This window comes from Gavia stellata, chromosome 4, assembly GCF_030936135.1.
Source record: "Gavia stellata isolate bGavSte3 chromosome 4, bGavSte3.hap2, whole genome shotgun sequence".
NCBI lineage: Eukaryota > Metazoa > Chordata > Aves > Gaviiformes > Gaviidae > Gavia > Gavia stellata.
In genome coordinates, this window is record NC_082597.1 from 17527503 (window position 1) to 17552489 (window position 24987).

At 43.8% G+C, this 24987-nt stretch overlaps 1 protein-coding gene across 1 annotated transcript in view; it reads right to left on the reverse strand.

The window, feature by feature from the left end:
- Positions 1-5237: 5237 nt before the first annotated feature.
- The window catches only part of CELSR1 (cadherin EGF LAG seven-pass G-type receptor 1), a 168427-nt gene continuing 148677 nt past the window's right edge, over positions 5238-24987 (reverse strand). The window contains exons 25-35 of the mRNA XM_059816567.1: positions 20449-20623; positions 15827-15939; positions 14423-14502; positions 13006-13132; positions 10899-11024; positions 10458-10594; positions 9842-9945; positions 8852-9019; positions 7707-7949; positions 7136-7400; positions 5238-5262 (exon numbers count right to left, since the gene is read on the reverse strand). Coding sequence (XP_059672550.1) covers positions 5238-5262; positions 7136-7400; positions 7707-7949; positions 8852-9019; positions 9842-9945; positions 10458-10594; positions 10899-11024; positions 13006-13132; positions 14423-14502; positions 15827-15939; positions 20449-20623 — 1563 coding nt within the window. The remainder of the gene's footprint in view (positions 5263-7135; positions 7401-7706; positions 7950-8851; positions 9020-9841; positions 9946-10457; positions 10595-10898; positions 11025-13005; positions 13133-14422; positions 14503-15826; positions 15940-20448; positions 20624-24987) is intronic.

The window sequence follows — 24987 nt, forward strand, 5'->3', positions numbered from 1 at the left end:
TGCGTTTCTATTTCATGAGTGGATCTGATATAAAATGATGGCTTTGAGAAGGTCAGGATGGCTTCCGGAAGACTTAGGCCATGCTGGGCAGTGGGCGGTCCCACGTTTTGGCCGAGGATCGCCCTGGGACGCACGGTAGCTGTCAGAGAGACAGGGCACCTCTCAACTTAAGCACAATCCTCTCCATAAGGGGCGGCTCGGCTCCACTCCACCTCTGCGGTGTCTCCTGACCGAGTGTGGAGGCTGGGGTTGCCCAGCAGCCTTGTCTGCCTTCATGAAGCACCGGTTCAGAGAGACCTCCCTTCAAATAAAGAAAATATGCTCAGAGTATGTAATATTTGAGTTTGAAGGAGTGGATACCCTATTCACAGTGGTTCACTGTAAATGTCAGTGGTCTTTGAGCCCAGGGATGGCAGCAGCAGATGTCTGACCAAGACAGAAGGGTTGACGGGAGTGCAGTACAGCGCTCCAGGGGGCACTTATAAATACTTTTAAGTACTTAGAAGACAGTAATGAGTTAACACAGTCTCTTTGCAACACACACGTCACCTTAATCTAATCTTCTTCTTTAATACAGCGCCTGGCATGGTGGATAAAGGAGCAGCAGCAGATGGGACATGTCTTCAGTAAATTGTTTGATACTGTCCCACGCTGTATTCTCATACGCAAAACACAGTCCGCGCAGGCTGACGTTCATCGATATGAGGTAGGTGCAAAACTTGCTTGGCAAGAAGGGAAGCTCTACAAGAGCCCTCTTGGGCTTAGTTTTATTTGATATTTTCACTCATGGTTTCAATTATGACATAAAAGGTAGCTTGTGAAGGCTGCAGATGCTGCCAAAGGACTCCAGGCATCCTCATGGACAGGACTAAAATCCAAAATGAGTATGAGAAACTGGAGAATGGATCCAAAAAGCAAGAGACTGAAGTGGAGAATGAGTCCAGTGCAAATTGCTACTTACAGGGAGGAAAAGTGAGCTGCGTACGTGCAAACAAGAGCAAAAAGGCAAGGCAGAAGCTCTGCAGAAGAGGCCGTGGGGCCCAAATGCATCCCAGAATGGCCCTGGCGCTGCAGGTGACGTCAGTGTGGATGATGACAACATCTCACCAGGGCTGCCAGGAGATCTCCTTTCCGCAACCCCCACCCCCGACCTCAGCAGGAGCATCCTCTGCAGCTAAGCAAGCTGCATGTCTAAGCATGACTTAAAGCTATGGACAAACTAACTCGTCATGCTAGGAAGTGCAATTCCAGGCTATTCGCAGATGTACTGGAATCATCATTTAGATTTTTAAGAACATTAGACAAGTCTCCAAGTATCCTGGGTTGTTGGAGCGGCTGGGCTATGTGGTCGCTTAGGTTATTGCAGCCTTATTGTGCCATGATGCTGCCACTGGTCCATCTCTTCTGGAGTCTTTTTTCTTACAATTTGCTTAGGCCAAATGTCATTGTAAAGACTAGAACAGGAAAAGGAAGTGAAATGGAGATTATTTTTTTTAATTATTTCCTTTTTTTGGTTGTTGGTAGGCCTACCGCTTGCATTTTGTGGGCTGCTCTGGTCTCTCCTCTCTCACTGCCATCTCCAGAAAGGTTACATTAGACCTGGGAAGGGGTTGAAGAAGGGCAAGAACGAAGGCTAAAAGGTACAGCAGTGTTTCTGCACAAGGAACAATTACAGAGACCCAAGCTGTTCAGGTGGAAAGAGACAACCCAAGTGCTCTAGGATGGAGCCTGTCTTCCTCTTTGACCTGGAGAAGGTGACTGAGAAAAAGTTGCTCACTGCCTCTCATGGTGCAGGCAGCACAGATCTCCATCGCAGGGGACAGGAATGAAGCTGAAGACGAGTAAGAACTTTTTCTTGCTGCTTGTCACCCACTGTGTACCAGAAGTTTATGTGGGTCCAAAACACAACAGGACATGTTATTGGAGGAGAAAATGGGCTGCTGGAGACAAGAACAACCCCTTCTGCTGGGGCACCCTGAGCTGCAGCGTGTGGGGACCGTGGGCTCAGCTGGGGCCATCTCGCTGTGTAACGTGTGGCTGATAATCCTCTTTTCCTAAACATCTGCTGTTGGCCGTTACTGGAGACAAGGTCACAGGCTGGTCTGTCCCGTAACTATCCTGCTTATGTGAAAGCCTGAGGCTTATTTATGCTTTTCCACAGTAAGATGAACTAATACTTGAGAACAAACTCAAGTGTTCCACCAAAAAACGAACCTGTACAATAAAATTTAGAACAGTTTCCTTTTGGGCTAATTGTTTGGATTTGTTTAATGGGAAGTTTTGGCAAAGCTGTTTGCAAATTAAAGATCCCATCTTTGATTTTGCCCCTAAATCATGACAGTAACCCGACTGTCCCCCCTGTCCTCACATGCTCCCAGTTTATTGCCTAATGTTTAGAAACATTTATGGAAAAGCTGGCCAGATGATACTGAGAAATACTTTTATTTCCAGAAAGCTGGCAGACACGTGCAGGTCAGTACTGTGCCTTGTGAGAAACGTGAACGAAGACTTGCACAACAGCCTTGAAAAGTACAGAGTGAGCGAGACCATGGGTTAACCTCCATTGGGTTGAGAAAGCCAAGAACGTAGCCAAGAAAGTCCAAAAAGGTCTTTCTCATTGCAGGCTTTTATGGGCTGGGCTGGCAGCCTCACCCCTCCAGCTCTTCTCCAACCTTCTTTTCTAAACCCAATGCGGTCCACTTTGCTCTGGGTTAGTGGAGGGTGTTTTTCTTCCACACACCATTTCCCAGGTGTGAGAAATGCCACGGGTTTGAACAGAAACGCAGCACATGCGGTGGTACCCTGTGCCAGCAAAGGGCACTGGGCTGGAAGGGGGATTTTGTGCGTGTGCATGTCTGTCCACCCAGAGCAAACCACCCACGAGACACCAGCCGGGGCTGGAAGCATCCTGCAGGCAGCAGCGCTGGAGGCTGATGCTTTACAGCCTCTGCTTCCTCGGCAGAGGAGAGCCCCATTTGGGCCCTCAGCATCTGTACTGCACTTAAAATAAATCACCAGAGGAAGAAAACAAGTTCAAAAAAATTTTCTTAATTTATTGTAAATTCTCCTTTCATCTGTGCTGCAATTCCAGTGTTCTGCACATTAATAAATATACATTTGTTAAAAAAAAACACAACCTCCAGTGTCTAATCTGCCATAAAGCTTTTAAAAAGTCATAAAAATAGGTTTTAATTTTTTTGTCATTAATACAACTGACCCTCATTTACTGCAACAATTCTGATCAACATAAAAACTACCTACAATCTCACTGGGACAAAATATACATACACAGATGTAAAAACAACTAGTGTGGGTTATACACAATGCCTGAGCACACAACCAAGTGCCAGACCCTTAAAACATTCAAAACTTTTTTCAGTCAGAAAACATCACACAGTATGTTGCATGATTTTTAAAGGAACAGCATCCTTCCTCCCTCTCCCCTTCCAAAGGCCTCCTCGATACATTTGAAAATGCATAGCAATATAATGAAACGAAGATTACAATATCTATTATTTAATTTTTTCCTCAACTCCTGCATTTATTTAGCCTGATTTTCTGGTTTTTCCCTTTCACACACACAGTTACACAAACAAAAGCCAGTATTTCCCCAAAAGGGCTGCTACGGAGAGCGAGGTGCTCCTGAAAGCCTTGGCGGCAGAGAGCAGGTCACGGCCATACCATTGCCGCCCTCTGAGGCACGTATTCCCACCATGGGGAGCCACCAGCAGAGCTCTGCCCCACACTGCTGGATGCAAACTTTTTCACATCTTATTTTTTCTTTTCTTGTAAACACTGCAGGAAGGTGAAGATGGCAGACAGGCCACATTTAACTTCCCTACACTTGTGAAACCAGCATATTTTGTGGGAAACACGAAACCTTAAGCCTTCCATGTGCTTTTTGAAACACCAAGGCCAGGGCTTTGTCGAAGAGCTGGGCAGTGAGACCTGGACATCCGCAAAGACTCATATTTCTGCTTTGATTAGTAACGTGCTGACTTCAGTGAGAAAGAAATTAACAGCAAAATAAAATACTGCACCTGAGGCAGAACTTGACCCACGGGAGGAGGGCCCTCTTCTTGGGACACGCAGAGCGCCGGTTTGTCACAGAACCAGACCAAAGTCAGAACCTACCATACAATGACACCACTTGTTTTCTCGTTCTTGGTAAGGGAAATATTGATTTGACTTCTTACAGGCAAGGACTGTGTTGAAATCTTAGACGAAGATATGACTTATTTTTAGTCCTGAAGTTCAGTTGCTGAACATTTCAATGCACTTGAGAGAAGAGGTCAAAACACCAAGAAATGAAAAAACAAAACAGTTTTTGTGGATTTTAGAAGAAGTTACCAAAAAACCATACTGTGTCCTTAAAGTGTTCCAAAATCTGTCAACAAAACTTACAAATTATAGTCATGGATTTCAATGTAATCTTTACTGTATTACTTTGAAAACTGCATTGCATCTTAAGGTGGCTTCCATGCAAACCTCAGTTACTTTATCAAATGCCAAATTCAAGTAAAATTGTGCAATGTTCATATAAAAAATATCAAAACCTCTTTTAATTGATTTCCTATTATCAAATTGAGAAGATCAGTATAAATGTAAAATATACAAAGGAACTTTTTCTTTAGCAACACCATACAAAATATATAAAAGTATCTACACTTTTTATATATATATATAAAGGTTTTTTTTTTTTTTTCTTAAGACGACATGTCCATAGGGGGGTGGATAGAGATAGAAACGAAAGGACACTTGTTGGGATATTCCTCCGTAGAGCCCAGCAAGCCAAAGGATTCACACTGTAGCTGGACAAAACTCCACAAGAGATGTCTCCTGGTGCTTGTCTTAAGGCTGATGGATTGACTTACTGTAGGTCCACTGCGATAATAATGTGTTTTTCCTTGGTTCTCCCCAGTAATAAGCAACCCCTGCAGCACTGTCCGTGCTGTGAACAGGTATCCATCCCTCACAGTGCATCCCTGTGGCCATTTCCATGCGTTTTGGCACGCGTTCATGCCATGCGGAGCGTACCACACAGCAGCCTTATTGCAGGCGCATCTGGGCACTGTGTTTCCGCCGCGAGCGGTCGGAAGTCTGCCATAATGTGAAACCATGCGGGAACCAATGCCCATCTCGTCCTCCTCGCTACGTGGCCACTCTGACGAAGTCCGAGGCGGGCAGGCGGCGACGAGTCCAGAACCGCACAGCAGTGATCACAGTTTCCTGATGGTTCAAATTGAAGTTTCGTTACTGCCTCTGTTAGAAGAAGTAATCATGCAGGCTTAGGGTTAAACAGCCACAGACAAACCACTCCACCTGAAACCACCTAACCCTTTTTAGTAAAGGCTCATGCTTTGTGAATTTACCATGCCTTGCCAATACAACGCTTGCAAGGGGGATGCTGCCCTGGAGAGCAAGACCAGCTGGGAGAAACACTCCCAGGTCATACACAAGAGATGCACTCTTCAGAGGAAGCTCTACGGAGGGCTGGTATTTGGCTAACGCTTAGGTGAAGATGCGAGGTTCACAAACAAATCGTGTAAGCTGTTAGAAACCCAGTATTTCAGACAGATTCATGCATTCTGCTGTCAAACAGCAGAGTTTTACAGTATGCAAAAAGTACGGAGATGAAACGGTTGCTTTGTACAACAAGCTGGCTAGTTATTCTACAGTAATGACTGTATTACCTGGTAGCAACAAGTAGTTATTGCTTGTTAGAGACATCTCTGTTTCCTGGCTAACGAGAATATATTTCAACAGCCAGTTCCCAGCAACCCAAAGATGTATTTTTTGTAGTGAGCTGGCAATGGACTGTGCACCCATAGACAACACGGGTGTTTAAAGCATGGTAGGACAATGTCAGAGTTAAAGCTGGGTGAGAAATTTTCTCTTGGTTTGGACAAAGAATGAGATTTTTATTTGTGTTAATAAAAGGAAGACTATGTGCATAAAATGTTTGTGCAGACTTTACATATGGCTGTTGTCCTCATTTTAATGGGAGGATTATGACGATTAATGAAGTTTCTGAGAATACCCTTTGGCTGAGAGCTTGCTCAGTCTTTTGTTAATGCTTGATTTAGTTTACCGTGGCAGATACACACACTGATCGCCATGCAGTGGGTGGGAATCGCGCACCTGGTAATTTATGGTCACTAGCTTGACATGGCACTTTGCAGCCTTTGGATCTCCTGCCCCAACAATGGTTTTGCTCTGCCCAGCTGGACACCCAACCCATGCTCCCCCCAGCCTAGCTCCTTTCCCCCCCAAAACACTGGGCTTCCTCAGGGGTCCTCTTCACTCAGGTCTTGCCCCCACCCGCCCTCCTCCATGCTGGCTGCTGGATACCCACAATAGCTCTTGCTGGTCTTACTGGACATACATCAAGAAATGCTGCTCTATGTTTGCCCTGCACTTATCCTCTTCCTTGGGTGGCTGGTACTTGCCACATTATCATTAACTGTACCCCATTAGTGATAGGTCGCTAACGGCCCCAAACACTGTCCCTGCTGCAAAAGGGAAGGACAGGTGAAAAAGAGAGGGAAAACCAAATGTTCCCATGATCCAAGGAGAGTGAATGTGAGGGGCTGTGGCCAGAGAAGCAGGAGCAGGGGGCAGCCCTGAGCAGAGCCCCCCTGAGGGCATGCACAGCTCTTGGGACTACGGGTGGGCATTGCTGAGCTGTCCCAGACACCTGGCAGCATGAGGGAGCAGAAAAAGCCTGTCCTTGTCCTGGTGATAGATAATTCGTGTTGATGTGGGACCCCCATTTGCTATGACCAGGGGTCACCATGCCAAGCGCAGCAAGTCCCACAGCAAGGGGATCGGGCAGAGCTAGGTTGCTCTAGTCCACAGTGTGCCATCAGCTTGCCAATTCAGAGCATGCCAGGGTGACCAGTGACTGCTGTCTGTCACAGCACCTTGCCCATGATACCTATGTTGGCCTTCTCATCAGTGAAACACCATGGCTTGGGGAAAAGGTATGGACAAGCCATCAGGACAGTCACCGGTGAAGGACTTGGGTCCAGTCACCAGGTGAAATTCTTGCTCATGTGGGAGTTTGGGGCTGGAAAGCGGAGGGAGAGGTCAGAGCCATGGGAGGTCTGCCAGGGCATCCCAATGTGGCACTTACTCCGAGTCTGAGGTGTCAGCATGTCCTGTTCCCACGTGGATGTTCATGGCCATGCCGTTGAGCTGGTCTTGAGACTGCTCCCTCCGAGCGTTTTTTACTGTCACCCCCAAGTCCGAGGGAGAGCGGACCCCATCATTTGTCCCCAGTGAAGTAGTCCTGGATGAGATCGTGGTCTGATTGTAATCTGATAGCTTTTCCCGCAGTCGATTCTTCATATTCTTATCCACCAGCGGGGGAGGGTAGGTGACTTTATTTTTTAAGATGCCTGTTTCGGAAAAGAGGGAATAATGAGTATTTTGAAACGTATCAGTAACTTCATTTATCAAGCTGAACACATCGAAGAATTGACATTTTGTATTTCTTAATCAGACTTCTACTTTGTCACTTTATTTCAAAACCAAAAGATTAGCCTTCAGCAACTACCTACTAGCTTCCCATGACGTATCTGGTTACACAGGTTCGAGCCATTTGGAAAGTGTTCTTTCCTAACAGAGCTGCCATATGAAATAATTAATGCTCATTAACCCCCCAGTCTCCCAGTCCAGCTGTGATGCTGGGTTGGCTACGCTACCTTTCCTCTGCTCTGGCTGCTGGTTATTCTGGTGGGACAGAGGTCTGTTCTCCTTCTGCTGTCCTTCGTTCTCCTTGTCCTGTGGTACTTCATTGCTGTGGTTCACCTGGTTTTCCCTGTGAAGCTCTACGTTGACCTTGGTCTCGACTTTGAGTTTCTGCTTCCCGCTGGGGTCCTCGCCATCGCTGGCTGTTACGCACTCTGTGGGCCAATAGGGTTTCACATGATTGGGGAGGGTATCAACTGCAATACAAAAAAACACTAGCTCGAAAAACACTTTTGATAGGTTTTCTCAACCACAGCCCAGCCAGTCCTGTTCCCTGTGGCTGGGGAGGAGCTGTGTGTCAAACCAGAGCAATGCTCCAGATAATCCTTGCTGGACTGCGCTGCCCTCGGCGTGCAGTGACATGCTTGGTAGGATGGCAGGGTGTCCAAACCCTTCCCAGAGCAAGGTTGCTGGCTCCATTACTGAGAAGTGTGAGTTAAACTTGCTCTCTCAGCTCTCCAGGGCCAGCGATTGTACTGGCTCTCTGGGTATGCTGGTTTCTGAGGAACGAGGGCACCTGAGGCACCTCGTGCTGTGTCTGTGCAGAGCACCAGCCTGGAAGTTTGCCACTCTAAGCTGACTTATCTTTAGGACAAGATGAACTGCACCTAGAAATGCCTGCATTCTGCCACACAGTATTGATATCAATGGCCGATGATCGCCAACTCTTTAGGTCCATGACCACCCCAATCGCACTAAATCCACATGCCTGTATTGCATGAGGAGAGGCAGGTATTTCTTCCTTCTGCCCTCAAAATAACCAGCTCCTTCCTCCTCTACCTTCATACGAGACTTTGCTGTCTGTACAGCTAAGGGGACCTGTCTGCAAAGCCCACTGACTGCTCTCTGCTTGAGTGCTGTAAGTTGCAGATTTCCTCAAGCATCCTTTTGCTTGCATTCAGTCACCCCTGGAACAAACTCCTGGGAGGAAGAAAGGTCTCTAAGCTGGAGACAACAAGGATCTCTGCAAAAGCAAGGCACAGCAGTAGAGATGCTGTCTCCGCCATATGGTAGTCTAGCAGACTTGTCGTCCCATCTACTCTAAAGCTATTTTAAAGAAGGGAATAAACCCATTGCTCTCCCCTCACACTGGGAGTACCTTTGGGTGTGCTGTGGAGCGGGCCACGTTCATTATTTTTGGAAGTGGACGTGTTCCACTTTTTCTCCGGCTCGAGCCCATCTTCCTCACTGTCAGATGAATGGGAGGAGGCGTAAGAGCTGCTGTGTTCGTCAAGGGACAGTTCGCTGTCGGAGTCTGAATCGTGCTCTACAAATGTGGAAAGGGGAAACACAGTGATGAGAGTGTGGACAGGAGTTGGACAAATCTATCTGATGAATGCATGAAGAGAAAGAAAAGGCAGGCATCTCGTTCAGGCCATACCAGGGATAAGCTCTCACACCCCTAAGTGCACACAGCACTAATTCACAAGGACTGTGGCATCCATCTAAGTAATTGTGGGAAGCACACCTGCTTGCCTCAGCTAGTGGGCAGGACCTTTTATGTGCATGGGAGGTGCAGAACAGAATGGGGACACTTTTTACCCTATTCAATATACAGAACAGTAACTCCACAGGATCTCAATCAACACAACACACAGGCAGACCAAGGTACCTAGAGATATCAAGAATCTGCAAATGCACTCTTAAAAAATGCTACAAGGGAACAAAATTTTAACATCAAGACCCTAAATGAAAGGAAGTCAGGCAAGAGACACTTCTCATTTTCTTGTACAAAACACACAGCAGTAAAAGAAGATATTGCCTCAAGGTCTCAAACGTTAAAAGATCTCCAATTAAAAATCAAGAGCAACAGCACATAATTTGTGAGAAAGAAAGGGGACGCCAGAAACTGTCAACAGCTGTGACAGCTGTCAAATTAAACCCAAACCATCACAAGAAGCAGATACACGATATTTCCATTCCAGGATTCCCTAGTAAAGCAACCATTGCATAGCTCGTTATGCCAAGAGCATAACGAGAATCAGACACACTAAGTCTGACTATTCTTCCTATTATAGAAGCCTTTGAAAAAAGTCCTGAGAAGGAAAAGGTGCACAACTGGATCAAAGCATTTAGAAATAATTCTTACCATTGGATTTTGATGGATTCCTATGAAAAATGGAGGAATCTGCTTCAGTCTGACCAGCCCTTGCTTGACTTGAGGATCCACTGAGCTTATGAGCAGCCTCATCCCTTCGAGAATAAAAACAGGGGACAACTTTCTTGGTCACTTTACTATTCTAAACAACAAGGCAGACGTGCAGATGAGATTCTTCTGGTCAAACACAGACAGCTGCAGTGGACACTATAGCCAGCCTGTGCTTGATTGTCAATGTGGTCACTTTTACAGCAAGACATAAGTTATCCTAATGTAGCTGTCTGCCTTTGGCCACATGAATCACACTCTGAAAAAGCCTGAAGTTAATAAGCTAAATCGCACTCCTTGAGACATGACTGAATTTTAACAGGCAAGCAGCACGGCCCATATAGTTAACCTAATAGTGATGTTAATCACTGCACTGTTGGAACTCCCCACAAAAGATGCATGCAAAAGAAAATGCATGGAAGAAAATGACATTCACATAAAACAGAACTATTGAGACATAAAACAAGTAGCATTTGAACCAAAACATTTCTGTTTTCCACAAAAGCAATGAAAAGGGAAAGGCAAGCACCTGAAAGCCATGCACCTGCCACCTGATTACCTGAGAATATAAGCAAGGTAGCTATTGTGGCTCTTGGCTGACCTGACGGTGCTTTCTAGGGAGACAGTGGATTCCCCAATAGTTGTGCGATACATATTTGGTTCTTCTATATATGTGTTGTTACAGTTCAGAGATCGCTGAAGGAAAAAAAAAGACACAAAGAGACAGTGAATGATCCTACCAAAAACCCACGTTACCCACAAGTGCATTAAGTGTCTTGAAGGAACCAAGTGCTTTTTGATGCTGAGGAAAAAATTATTTCCTCTCAAAATTTTTAATTAAAACAGTAACCAAAACTTTTGAGAGAGGCCATCAGTCATCTTTGTACAAGTCACTGAAATAAATCAGACAACTCACTTAACTACGGACAAGCCACCTGTAAGTGTATTTAGGTAACTTCTACCAGCAAGAGGATGTTTTTTCCCTGTGTTTTTTCCTTACAGTTAATAATGTAGCTCTTGTTGCAGTGGAATCATCTGGAAGAGGTTTCTTTCCAGTTAAAGTGTTCTTCAAGTGCTTCCTGACTTCTTTGTTAAACACGCAGTGGAAGAAGAAAATGAACAGCCCCTGGATCATTTCAGAGAGAGGAAGGATAAATTTAAATGATTCATTACTACCAAACTGCAAATACAAACAGATACTAGAGAACAGCCTTTTTGAAATAACCCCTGAATTCTAGTTCATAGTCCATGATTTCAATAGCAATAACTATTTTCTGTCTTTGACTGAAATGGCATTGATTGATCTCCTAGGACTTCTTCATAATTTACCTCCATGTTCAAATGTCCGTAAAGGGCCTGGGAAAATATACACAACGATGTGTTCCTCCAGGATTTACAGAGCAGAGCTTGTGGTAGGTGTCATCCTCCCTCATTGTTTGGGAGGAAAAGTTTTTCTCAAAATATCTAATGGGGATTTCAATGTGCCACTGGAAGACACTGCAGGGAGTTTCAGGGTTGTACTTGCATTAAGATTTTAGAGCTTTTACACCGATGATGAGACAAAATCAATAGCAGCACATAAAAAATATCATAGCCTTTAGTGAAAACCTCTGGAAATGGGGAACTTCTGTGGTAGGTGTCCTTAATACTGTTGCTTAGAGAACCTTAGAAAACCTTGTGAAACATGGAGAGATACTGGGAGCAGAGAGATCCCAACTTTTGCCCCATACATTCCTTTGTTCAGCAATACCTCCTGGTGGGAAAATCGTTGAAATCCTTGGGGCTGGGCAGTTGTTGGCTGCCAGGAACACACGTTAACAGCTTTCTCTGGGGGCAGGGGGCACATACATGAGTGCCTTCAGATGTATTTGCTCTGAGGGAATTCATGCAGCTGCCAAATTGTTATCAATTTTAGTTGGAGATACAGTATATAGAAGCCAATCACTCATGAAGTTGCAGCTGTACCAACATCACAAGATGCCTGCATTTCATGATTTCAGCCAGAGCAATTGACTTAGAGAAACTTTAAACTTCAGGCTCTCTTTCTAAACATTCAATCAAGTGCAATCTCAGCTGGCATTAGCACTTTGGGATTATTCATTAATAAAATTCACATAAATGTCTCTCTAAAAATAGAAGTTCAAAGAAGGCAATGACGTGAAACACCACATACCACTATGCCTCTCTGGGCAAGTTTGGAGAATTCCAGCTGCTGACTTTCCTCCCTCTTATCAGGTTTATATTTAATTTAATTTTATTTTAGACTTGTGGAAGCCTGGTTTTACAGCCTGAGTAGGTGTATTTATTTCAGAGCACACCAACTGCAGTGACAAAATAGCCTTGCTCCAGGCTGGCCTATCTGGTGTGCTGCCAGGGCATGGACAGTCATCTCCGGAGAAGACCAATCAGACTTCTTTTTCTCTTTGGTTGTAAATCGTGGCTGTTGTGCTGCAGCTGATAACAGTGGCCTGCTAGCAGTAGCTGTTTTAATACTGCAGGCACTTGCCAGGACAATTACTGCCACATTCAAGTTGCGACCAACATGAAGCTTCATGACTACTTCCATGCCAGGTCTCCTACAAATAACTATGTTCTGCATCTTTAATCAACAAGTGTGCACACTAGGACAGGCAACCCTGTAAATCCCTAATGAAACAAGTTGTATTTGAAAATCATTATTTGACTCATTTCCTTAAACAGTAACTTAATTTGTGAAAGCCTTGAACTTGGAACCATCCACTCTGGGTGAAATAAAACAGTTTCTTATTTGCTGTAGCAACAGAACAACTGTTAACAATGAGCAGGCAGAAGACAGTAATAAAGATTTTTGTCTCTGGAAAGACAGAAGTATAATTGCCTTCTGTTATTTATTTGTCACAGGTTACAATAGCAGAGCACTTATCTTTAGATGACTAAAAGCGAGAGATGCGATTACTCAAAGTTATGGCTTTGGTGAAAAGAACCCTCTCTTTGAGAAAAGAGAGCAAAAATTGTACTTGACATCTCTATTCTTCCTAAGTCAGCTTATGTTTAGCAGGTTTTTGGAGGTCTGGGTGCAGCAGTATGCTCATCAAGTTCTGCCATGGACAAGATGCCATCCAACTTACCTGCAGGCAGCTGAAAATGGCAAAGAGATAGTGAAACGTCATGACGTCGCTGTTCACCGCCATCAGCCCCAGCAGCCACGTGGCACTGATGAGCAGCAAGAGCAGGAACGCCGTTCGCAGCACAGAGCTGTAAAACACACACAGACGGCCATTTGCAACGTGACGGGATACAAGAGAATAGCCCAACTTCTCCGCACGGGCCGTGCCACGTGCCCAACGATTCACCAACTGGGAAAGACCTCTGGGAAAATTAGGGCAGTGTTCACCAGCTCCCAGTTCCCAACTCTCTCACTGCACTACTCAATGACTTCGCATATTCAGGTAAAAAAAGAGGTGTTTTCTTTTCAAGTTCATTTCCAAGGTTTTCTTCAAACAAACCAGGCTGTTTGCCAAGCCCATGCTGTTCAGCCTTGTTGACTCTGAGGAAGAGATCTGGGCGGTAAATGGCCACGTCCGTCTCATTTCTGTTTGTTGAGTTCTCTCTCACATTCCTTCTCAACATTACAGCCCAAGGTTTTGGATCGAGGGCACTCAGGGGAATATTTGTTTGCTTAAAAACATTATTTCCATAGACCCTTTCAGAAGACGGTCACAATTCTAGTGGCAAAAGTTTTCTATTATGAGTAAACCAGCTGCCATTAAGTAGCAATTACACCCCATTTGTTTAGGGAGATTAAAAAAAGAAACTTAAAAAAAATTACCCAACAGCCAGGGCTGAATAAATAGCTAGAAGAAGCCTTTTGAAATCTCATACAGCTACCTATTTGGAAAAAAAAAAAGGCCCTGTCTTGCCACTAGCTAATCATGTTTCAGTTCACAGGTAAATTCTGAGCTTTGGGCAAAACACACGTTAATGGGAACAGGCTGCCACAGCAGCTCAGGAAGGCGGCAGGTTGCAGCTTGCAAGGCTTTCTGCTCGTCCCATGGGGAGCGGGATGGGGGAGGCTGGCCCTCAGCATGGGAACATCAATGGTTCTCTGCCACAACATGGCCAGTCACCCAGGCATTTGTGAGGGGAGATCTTTCTGAGCCATGGGTGAGCAGGGGGAGACCCAGAACTATGTCTACCAGGGCATGCCACGGGTGGAGGTGAAGTGACATTGTAGTAGGGACTATGATGAAAGATCTGGAAGGACTGTAATGATACCATCCAGAGACCAGACCTTTCCCTCTCCCATCCCATCTCCTGCCTACACTTGGTGGTGGTGAAGAGCACCATGGTGGAGATTTTACAGAGCCTCCAAGGGAACCCCAGGAGTAGGTGCTGGTGAAGCAGCTCTAATTGCCTCTACCAATGCTGACTGTCTCCTCCACACATCTTATTTATTTCCCACCCCCACACTTGCTTTTAGGCAATTCTGTCCCTTTATTATTCCTGGCCAGAACTTTTTCTACAGGTTTTTGAACTCAAACTTACACGACTCCAGTTTTTTCAAATGAACGTTGCCTTCGTCTGCACGATGCTTTCATTGCCAGTATAAATATGACAGTGTTTATCTGAAAGGGAAATTGAAATAACAGCATGGACTCCTTCTGTAAAGTTGTTAGGGATCAGTTTTCAATGACAATGCAATTTTTATCTTAAAATGGTTTGTGGTGCCACGAGTATTTTTCCTTCAATTTACATGTCTCAAAGTTCCAAGATTCACCTCATTTCAAGCCAACATAGTCAAGAACATCCTGGGACTGGATCTGGATGAAACCCAGTAAGATGGCCCTATGTGGCTTGAGAGGCTTAAGCGAAACATAAAAACTCAAGAATGGCTGCCCTTGTCCAGACCAGAGTCCACTCAGCCCAGCATCTTGTTTCAGCTGGGCCAAAGCAGAATATAGTAACAGAGCAAGCATACAGCGATAATTCCTCTGAATACTCCTCCAGCCTCCACTGATTTCCAGAGCTGGGATGTACTAGGTGAGGTGGTGTGTTTGTACTTAATCATTCCTTGTGAATATCAATGCTGGGAATTTGTCCAGTTACTTTCTGAAACCATACAGAGCTTTACCACTGCCATTGTCTTGTTTCTTTGAGTTTCTAACTTAACTCCCTGTGGAGCGATGATGTAGCTTGTCTTGTTTGTTCTGAACCTGCCACTTCCTATTACTAATTGGGTTGGAAAAGACACTGAACGGTTGGCTCCACGGCCATATTCTCCAGGCCATCATGCTATTACAAGTTCCTCCCTATGCCCTTCGCTGCAGCTTTCTCTTCTCTAGACTGAAGGCTCCTAGTCTGCTTAGTTGCTCCTCCAGCAGGGTCTGTCCCATGCCTCTGATGACTCGTGACCCCCATCTACACCACTTCCAGGTCTACTTCATACTTTTTGAGATGAGGAGACCAGACTTGGTATTCAAGATACAGTCACGCTATGGATATGTATCTTCTGGTGCTCTGTTACTGAGGGGTGTTTTAAGGGAGAAGTTAAACACCAGCCAATTCTTTTAAATTCCTGAAATTGGAATTATTTAATATTCCTTTAGGACTTCTGGATGAAGGGACTTGTTATGGCTCATTTTGTTCATTTGTTTTATAAGCCCACCGACCAACCCTTCAAACACGGAACAATGCAAACGGGAAAAAATAAATAGGTTTCTGGCCATACAGCCATTGCTCCACAAGCAATCTCCGCACTGGCAAGCAGCCCTCTCATTTCCAGGAGCTTAGCTCATGTCTTACCTGTTTAAGCAAAAGAAGCAAGCTCGAGTACATCAGCTTCAAATGTAAAGAATACAGTTGCTTCACATTATGACTATTGGTTGACAAAACATAAAAGAAAAGGCAGAAGTAAGGGACAGCTCAGGATGCCAACTCCACCATACTTACAACTACAACAATTACGATGGGCCCAGCGAAACTCCAGATAAGGGTGTCATGAACAGACAACCAGCAGAAATCAGGGTTCCCATAGCCTTGTGGATCTAGACCAACAGCAAGCCCTGGGTCACAAAATGGAGAGAAAGTACATCAGAAGGGTGCTGCTGAGATCTTCTATATAACCAGACGCATTTTCAAATCACTGTCTGACAAACAAAATGATAATGGAAAAATGTGTTCAATAGGACAGTCTGGGAAGTCAAAATCAAGGCAAATATTGAAATAAAACTTTTGTAAAAAACCTTTATGCTGGTCACTCCGTATCAAATACTACGAGTTTTGCCTACCAGAACCTAGTTCAGCTGCATAAAAATGACAATAAATGCAAGTCCCAAATTAATTCTGTTTCAGCACAGTTTTATAGTCATACTTACACAGTGTGATGAAGCCTTGAGGGTGAGTGACATGTTGAGGAATTTCAATAAGCCTATGCAGCAGAATGACATGAATCATAACTGAGGAGATGTCTATACTACAAAAAAAGTGCATTCTTAACTGCCGTGAGCTTGCTGTCACTAAAATAACACCAGAGACAAAGGAACCTGGGAACTCATGGGAGTTAACTGCTTGAGCTCAGGTGGGATTCATTTTGAGCTGCCATCCCAGGTACCTCACCTTGCCTTCAGTGCTGTTTGAAATGGAGTTTGCTAATGCCCCTAAGGCAACCGAGTTAAGAATACACCTTTTATTGTTTTATTTTTCAAAGCCTGGACAATTCCAAGGGAGTCTCTGAGTCCAACCTCCACCTGCTGATTTACAGTGCCGTCTGATTCGGTGACCTACACCTTGCCCATATGGCGATGGACTGGGATTGCTGCCTTTGACCTGCAAAATACTGCAGAGGTCTTCCTTCTTCAAGACACAGAAATTGATCCCTACAAGGCCTACAGCCAATGACATACGGTAAATGACTGCAGCATGTGGTCTGGGCATCGGGGGCACCTATTGCGTTGAGCGTATGTCCTGACTCAAGCAGGCGGCCAAGTTTGATGGCAGTGCCATTCTCTGCAAGGAGAACTCATGTGCATTAATAAATGCCTTTTCTTTAATTGAAGCTCGTGTACTTTGATGAAAAGACAGTGAAAAAGGGAGAGGTAGCTGTATTTCACTCTCACTGCTTAAAGATGGCCCACAGCCAATATTCACATCTGGTACAAGCCTACGGTCTATGAAAATTAAACTGGCTATTTGGCAAAGCAGTGGATATTGGATCTGTTTTCTCTGAAGTGTGGAATGAGATAGGACTGGTCTCCCTCCCTGCTCCCATTGGCCCTTCTACCACCCCCTTCAGCAGTTGCCATCCAGAAGGAATTAGCCATAAATGATTAAGGGACCATAAAGTATTTTATACAGATGTAATTCTATAGACACAGCCTGTTTCCCAGGACTTGATTTCGCCATTAGTGGGACTTAAACTACGTTTTGACCAAACATCTGGCTCTAAGAGGAACTGGCAGACAGCAACATTTTTTCACTCTCAAAATCCTACCCTAAAGTTCTCCATCAAACAAATGGGGCAAATTGCAGTCTTCAGGTATGTGGTTAAGATTTTACTGGAGTCAACAATATGTGAAATAACACTTTACCCAAAGGCAGAATTAAGCCAATGCAATGTAAGGTAGACAATCATTTTGGCACATCAATTCAATGCTTCAGCCTCGTCATCCTGAGCAGACTAAGCATGTGGGCTGCATGATAGCTCACTGACGTTGGCAGAAACTAGCTGGTCCTACAGCTGAGCTGAGCATCCTGTGGGGACCAGCACCCATCCCAGGAATGTGTTGAGCACGCCATGGGGAGGTGCTGCCGGACAGACACACTCTGAACCTTCTGAGCTCCTGCGGGCTCAGCAGCCATGTGTGACTCAGGCGACGGTGGGTCAGCTTCACCTCTCTCCTGACTCATTGCCTCGCTTGGTATTCACAGCAAATAGCAGATTTGGAAAGTGCCATTTTCTGGGGGATACCGGTTTTAGGGCTATGTAAGAACCTGTTTTAACATGAGCACTGCAGTCTCCATGGCAAAGCAGTTACAGCACACATATGCCAATTGGTTAGCATGTTGCCACAAAGACACGCAGAATTGGAGGGGTCTTGCTGGGTGCCAAATCCAGGCCTTTGCTCCTGAGGCAAGGAAGTAATAAAATCCTTCTCGTAGATGGATCAAACTACATTTTAAAATGACCAAGCTTAAAGCAAATTTAAAATGTTCCACTATCGCTCCCCGTGGAAGAATATTCCAGATCCGCACTCTTTTGATGGCTGTAAACCTTCTCCCAACTTCCACCCTACTTTTATTCACGGCAATTTGCTTTTCTATGCTGTGATTAAATGTGGTTCTTCCCTGCGGTTGTGTTCCCTATGTAAACATTTTGCTAAGTTGCCCCCCCGCAAAGGTCAAGGTTCCCTTCTGCAAGTAGCCTGGACCCATCACAGATGCCTTAGCACCACTATGTCCCAGCTTGAAAATCAGTTTGAGCATGGAAAATAGAAAAAATAAATAAGCAAAACAGAGTAAAGCCACTGCTACTGTACGTTCTTTTTCTTTTTTTTTCAGGACAGCTATGATAAAGATGAAATGGGCTAGATGTTTATCTTTCAAATAAAACAGAAAAGTCCTTTGGATGTCCAAGTCTAAAATCCCTTCCCATATCTAGACTTTTCCACTATTAAGAAACATACACAATCCCTCTCTCATAATGCAATTTAAAAGAAATTGCATTTGAGATCATGTTATGAAGTTGGAAACTTTTTACTGTTTAGATATTAAAATTAAAAATTTATAAAAAAGCTTATTTAAAATATGTACCGTAACAAAGTTTTCCAGGGGCAACAAATCCCACATTGTGCTATTTATGATGAAATAATTTTCTCTTCAGATGATTTCTAAACCTGGAAGGGTAAGCTCAAGGCTCAGTTTTCTTTATTCTTCGTTTCACAAAAGCCTCTGACTTGCTCAGCAATAGGGATCTGACTTTTCATTTAAATGAACTGCAAATTCAGTAGATTCAGAGTTTAAATTACAGGAGACAACCTGGAAGTGTAACTTATGGTTTTACAAGTGCAAAATAGTTCCATATCACAGAGAACAATATCTAAGCAGAAAAACGTAAAAATGGTGTACTTGTAATATTTAGATTGCATAATACTGCTGTTGAGAAGGTCTGAATTAATTTAAATTCAGAAGAAAAACTAAACATGAAACAGAAAATCCTTCTGACAAAATTCTTCTAAAGAGTTACATCTTCTGAAATGCAAATTGTTTACTGCTATTTAATGATAACACTTCTGTTCTACCAGAAATGATGCTGCCAAGTATCTGATGGCACTTAATCATTCCTATATATATTGCAGAAGAAGTTCAAGAATGATTTCTATTTAAAATGTCAGAGATATGTCTAGAGTGGCAGAGCCTTCTGGGCTGTACCTTCCACTGTGTTCTGGATAAATTCACAGAAGCAGAAATTAATTATGCACAAGTTGATATGGAAAAAACTTACCAGCTCTCCAGAATGAAAGCTAACCTGTACTAACCTACGTTATGTTTCTGCATTATGCTTTCTTAAGTCACATAGAAAAAAAAAGGCATATATTTTTAAAATTCTAACTTGTTCCACAGTACTTTTCCAAGTGTATATGAGTGATAGCTATTTGTTTGATCTGAGAGACATCTAAACCCTAGCTGTTGCTGACAGTATGTTGCTATCTGTAAAAATAAAAGTAATTGGATAAAAGTTAACTGTCTGCCTATGATCTGATTTCCCATATGGCAACAGATACATGCTGAAATAGTTGAACCAAAAAACCCCACTCCAACTGTTCTGTGAAGCGCACTTCCCAAGGAGCTGTCTGCCTGAATTAACGCAGCACCATGTGCTTAGGGTAGCACTGGAAATGTCTGATTGCAAAAATAGGCACGCTGAGGGCGGAGATGGATGTGCTCCTGTGGATCACCCTGGAACAGTTTAAAAGACTACTGCCTCCAGCTTTTCATTACTTTTCCTCAACTGGAAGTTATTGCCTTTGTATCTGAAATGAAGTAAAAGGTTGCTTGAATATTCCCAGCTCGTTTTCATGCCAAGTAAAACAGAACTGCTGAAATCCCCTTCAGGGAGCATTTACTGATGGTTGAGGGTAGGCAATGGGAATGTCCAGTGAAGGGCAGAAATGCAGCTACCTCCCTGAGAGACTGTGTGTCCATATCCTGAGGTGCCAGCACAGGGAAGGAAAATTTCTGAAGGCTACAGGCAAAGTTGTTAAAATAAAAATACTGTTATTTCCAAGCACTGTTATCAAGTCCTGTTTTAATCTAGGTGCAATTATATTTATGTTATTGTAAACCCCTCAGTATCACTTCAGCTGGGGCAACCGACATTTGGTACACAGATCTGCCAAATTCAGGCTGACTTCTGCTAGACATGATTTGGTGTTGCCTTTGTTCAAGAAAACACTGAAGTGACAGCAGCAGTTAAGTGCACCCATAGCTGTCTTGGCTGGGGTAACTTCCCAGAATCTGGCCAGTGAAGATGGCAGGGAAGGGAAACGAAGCTGTTTTGGGGTGGTTGAGGGTACCTGTTATGATAGCAGGAATGCCCCAGCCAACGACGTAGTAGAACCGCATGTGCCCGAAGTTGATGTTCCTCACTTCAATCAGCATCCGGTAGATGTGGAGCTGCTCCACGAACATCCATGCAAAAGTGCTCATGTAGAAATAATGCAGGAGGATGGCAATCACAGTACACACAAACTACAGAAAGGAAAGGGCAGGGAAATTAGAGCTGCTCTTCTGAAACACAACCTGGTGACTCACCGGCTCCCCCGTGCAGCTAAAGGCAAGTGTAATAAAAATGTTTTGGCAGAACAAATATACTGCCATTAATTAAGTTTTTCAGAGTTTCAGAAAAGCTGTTCATATTGTGAAAGCTTTTTTTTTTTTTAATTATGTGGCCTGTTCTGAGTCTGGTTCAGCTTTACCCTATCAACCCAACATGCTTTTCGTCACTGCCCTTGCCCTCCACGTTCTGTGGTTAATTTCTATGTGCGTATTTACTGCACAGGTGAGGATTTTGGCTATTCTGACTGAATACAGGGCTGGCAGAGCTCCTGGCTCTTTCTCCTGGTGCAGAGCAGGAGGTGGGGATGCTCCTATGGAGGCTGCAAACCCTCTGCCCTGCCTCATGCATGAGTCTCACCTGCACAATGCCAATCCAGTGAATTTACCCACAGCATGTTTAACTGCATCAGCTAAACTGGTCTCACTGCAAAGCCAACAAATTGCTCCTGAGAACGGCCACCTTCAGCCCTGCACTGTCTCGGTGTTTCCCATTTCCACATCAAGGGCCATCCTATGGGTTTTTTTGCTACTTCGTTCCTTCCAAAGAGAGAGAGAGATCTCTCTCCAAGGAAATGTGGTATTTTGGTACAGTTTTCTTTTGTCTTAGAATACACCATATTCTGTGCCTAATATTGGTAGATAAGAAAGTACAAAGAAACTCCCATTGTGTTTGGCAGAGGTGGAGGAGAGGTGTGAGACAGATCTTAGGTCTTCAGTTTAGGACCAGTTCCTGAGAAAGTCCTTCTTGCTCTGAAAAACTTCACTTCTGGGGACAGAAATCCATGAAGCTTCAGCCCAGGAAAAGTGAATGTGCTGAACATGAGCAACATATGATCTATAGACCTTAACCAAAGAAATCCAGCCTTTCTTGAGGAATTTTCTTACCAGTTAAATGAAATGTCTGCCTCACACATAGGCAAAATTTGATGTGATCTTATGATCTGGCATAAGATCAGAAGACCATTTTGCCCCTATGTGACTGTGCCATAGGTCTGTAAAGGTTTGTTCCATCTACAGCTCCTTTTCTGGGACTCTTTTTAAAAAAAAATTGTCAAACAAAAGCATGGATGCATCCACGGAGTAAGGCAGTGGCCGTCTCTTTTGTTCTTGCAGCTCTGCCCTTCACTGATGAACCCTGCAGACCTCGCACATCTATACTTCAACAAGTCATGGAGGATGCCTGGCCGTTATCACTGGATTAAAACGGTGCAGCCAGAAGTAGATCACCACCTACTCTGCAGATAAATCTAAAAAATGGAATCAACCTTTTATCTAATGTCAAAATCAGAGTATTTGACTACAAAGCGGGAGAGTGGCTTCTAGGTCCTACCTGGCTTGAGCAGGGGGGTTAACCCCCTTCCCGTCCCCTGTAGAAAACCACCCTAACCACCAGGCTGTAGGATATTCTGGATCCAGAAATGCTCAGCTCTATCCTCTTGAGGCTGTGCTACTTTCAGTCAGGCACGGAAGTCAAGAGGACAAGCAGAAAGCAGGCTAGTGCCGGCTGGGTAGTTCACGTCTTTGTCTAGGAATAAGAGAGTCTGGAGCTTCCAGTCCTAGGTCTCAATTTGGTTTTTATCCTATGTCAGCAGTACGAGGTGGACCACCTCAGCTGAGAGCAGCAAAAATGAAGGACCTGCTGAAACCAAAGAGACTGGGTCCTTAGTGTGACTAGCAGAAGCAGCTACAGCAGGCAAACTGGTAGCTGAAGTCATCTTTGTGACCAAATGGCCACCTTGAAACCTCTGACCTTCATAGACTTGCTATAATATTTCCGTAATATCTGCTAAGCAGCTTTCCCTCCCAACTTAACGGTTTGACGGGTGAAAACAGGAATGACCACAAGCATCTGACACCTGAATTGAAACTTCACAATTAACCTTCTCCTTTCAGAAGCAAAGCAAAGGATTTTGCCAAGGATCTGTTGATAAGCTTGAATTAAGAGTACTTTGTGTAACCATTCAATTTTTGTTTCAAAATGTTTTAGATTGTGTTTTGGATCCTTTTGTTCCTGTGCAGCACTGACCCTGCCTTCAGATTTTGGCATGACTTTTTAGTTTAGTGTTTTTTCATGGCCTAATGCTCAGAAACGTAAGTTTCCCTGTTTAATTTTGCCAAGCAAAGGAATCATACAAAGACCGCCAACTTTCTGGATTCACTTACTGCATCAGCTTTATTATAACACCAAGTGTTATTGAAAATGTAGCTCATCAAATAAAAGACCTTTCCTCCCTCTATGTAATCTTTCCTGCCCTCTATGTAATGGCTTTTTTTGTTCCTACTGGCATATGCGTATGAGTAGACTGCTGCCCTGAACATTACCTTTTTCAGGTAAGAAAAAAGAAAGAAAATAAATCACTTTCTATCAATAGTCCAGGGAAAGATTAAAACCTCACCCAGAAATGTGACTGTTAATTTACAGAAACCCATAAAAGCCAGGCTGGGTGCCAAGCAGTACAGCATTATTTGTGCTCCAGCATTCTTTCCCTCTTTATGTTCATCAGTGCATGACTCGTTAGACAACTCTCATTCCATAAAGACAGATGAATAATTGTCTCAAGCAGACATGGCTTACAGCCCTCCTAACTTCTCAAATTGACTGGGTAGCCTGTAAGGAGTGGCTTTCTGCCGTATGAAATATATTCTGTGACTTAAAGATCTTTGTAAGTGGGCTAAAGGTTTGGGGAGTTTCACTGAGTCCTGGTAAGAGTACAGGACATGATCACACCATGAGCCCCAAAGCATGAAAATGAGGAGCAAAAGAGAACAATCTCACCAAGTATGACCATTAGTATTTGTGGTATTGCTGTAACGAACTGTTTTACTGCTCTTATAAAATTTTGCTTGGCGCTTCATGATACTATGAAAGGAATCTGGAAATGAGGAGCCATTATTTACAGCATAATTTGGGTAAGATCCTGCAGGGATGTGGGCTTGGCCCCCTGCTTCTTAGTAGTCATGTTGGATGACTGAAAGAGTATAAACTCCCCGCTAGTGAAATGCAGTGAGAAATGAGTAGTGTGCTCAAGAAGGTACGGGGAAGGTCAAGTTACATGGAGTGCTGGGAATCAGTTGGCAAGGCAAGTTCATTTGGGCAGTTATTTTAATATGCAAACTCAGTTATTATGAAACAAAGACAACATGGGTCACACATGATGTGAGACCATATCCCAGAGGGCAGGTCACTGCAGAAGACTTCACCATAGTGGCAGGTAACTGGAGTTCCTGGTGCAGGGAAATATCACAATAGGGGACTGGAAGTGACACTACCAGCTGGAAAGCTTCATCCAGTTTAGCATTCACAGTTTTCCAAAAGGTAAAGTGGGGGAAGAAAGCCCAGAAAAAAGGCAACAGAATAACCTGAATCTTAGAAATCGAAGAATTTAAGCAGCTTAATTTTATTTAGTTTTCCAAAAGAAATACTATTGAACAGAGGCTTCCTGAGAAGACAATTATTATAAGAGGTCTCTCAAATTTACTAGGAAAAGGTCTTGACAGCACCCAGTTACTGGAAGTTGAAACTAGACAAAATCTGACAGCATGTTTAACTGGGATATGACACTAAGACACCTTACACTAACAGAGGTAAGGGACTCTGCCATCACACCAAATCTCTAGGTCAAAGTCAGATACTTTCTAAAATGCATGTTGCGGCACAAATGGGTATCAGGATCCCAGGTGACAATTTAGGCTTAAGTTACATAGTAAGTGAGGCTACGTGGTAAGGCACAATGGTGTCATTACCATAACGGTGATGATACCTATTGAATGTAGGCATTTTCTCCCATTTCTACTGCTTGGACAATGTGGAATCAGTGTGGTTAATTATTTTTTTTGGTGTGTTTTCATCTCAAGATTGTACTTTCCTCTCAAAATTTAGATTGAAACTTGTACATTAAAGGATTTCTAGAATATAAATTTTCTTCAGAGTGTTCAGATAATCCCTATGCTAACATCTTGAATATTCTTCATATCTGTAAGGACATACTTTTTATTGCATGTCATCCCCCATCTGTCTACTGACTGGTAAAGGTGACTGTGAATCTTGGCAGTGCTGGAACGCTTGCCTGCTTGTCTCCTACGTGACTGCATGGTACCCATGACTTTTGAGACGGGTGCTACTAAGAATTAGCAGCAATACTACATATAATGCTACATTGTTAAGGTTGCAATGAGGTCCTATGTACAGAACATACGCACTTCATGTGTGGCGTATATCTCATATTCAGTCCATTCATAGCTTGCGTTTCTTGACATGCACAATGCTGGAGGTGCCT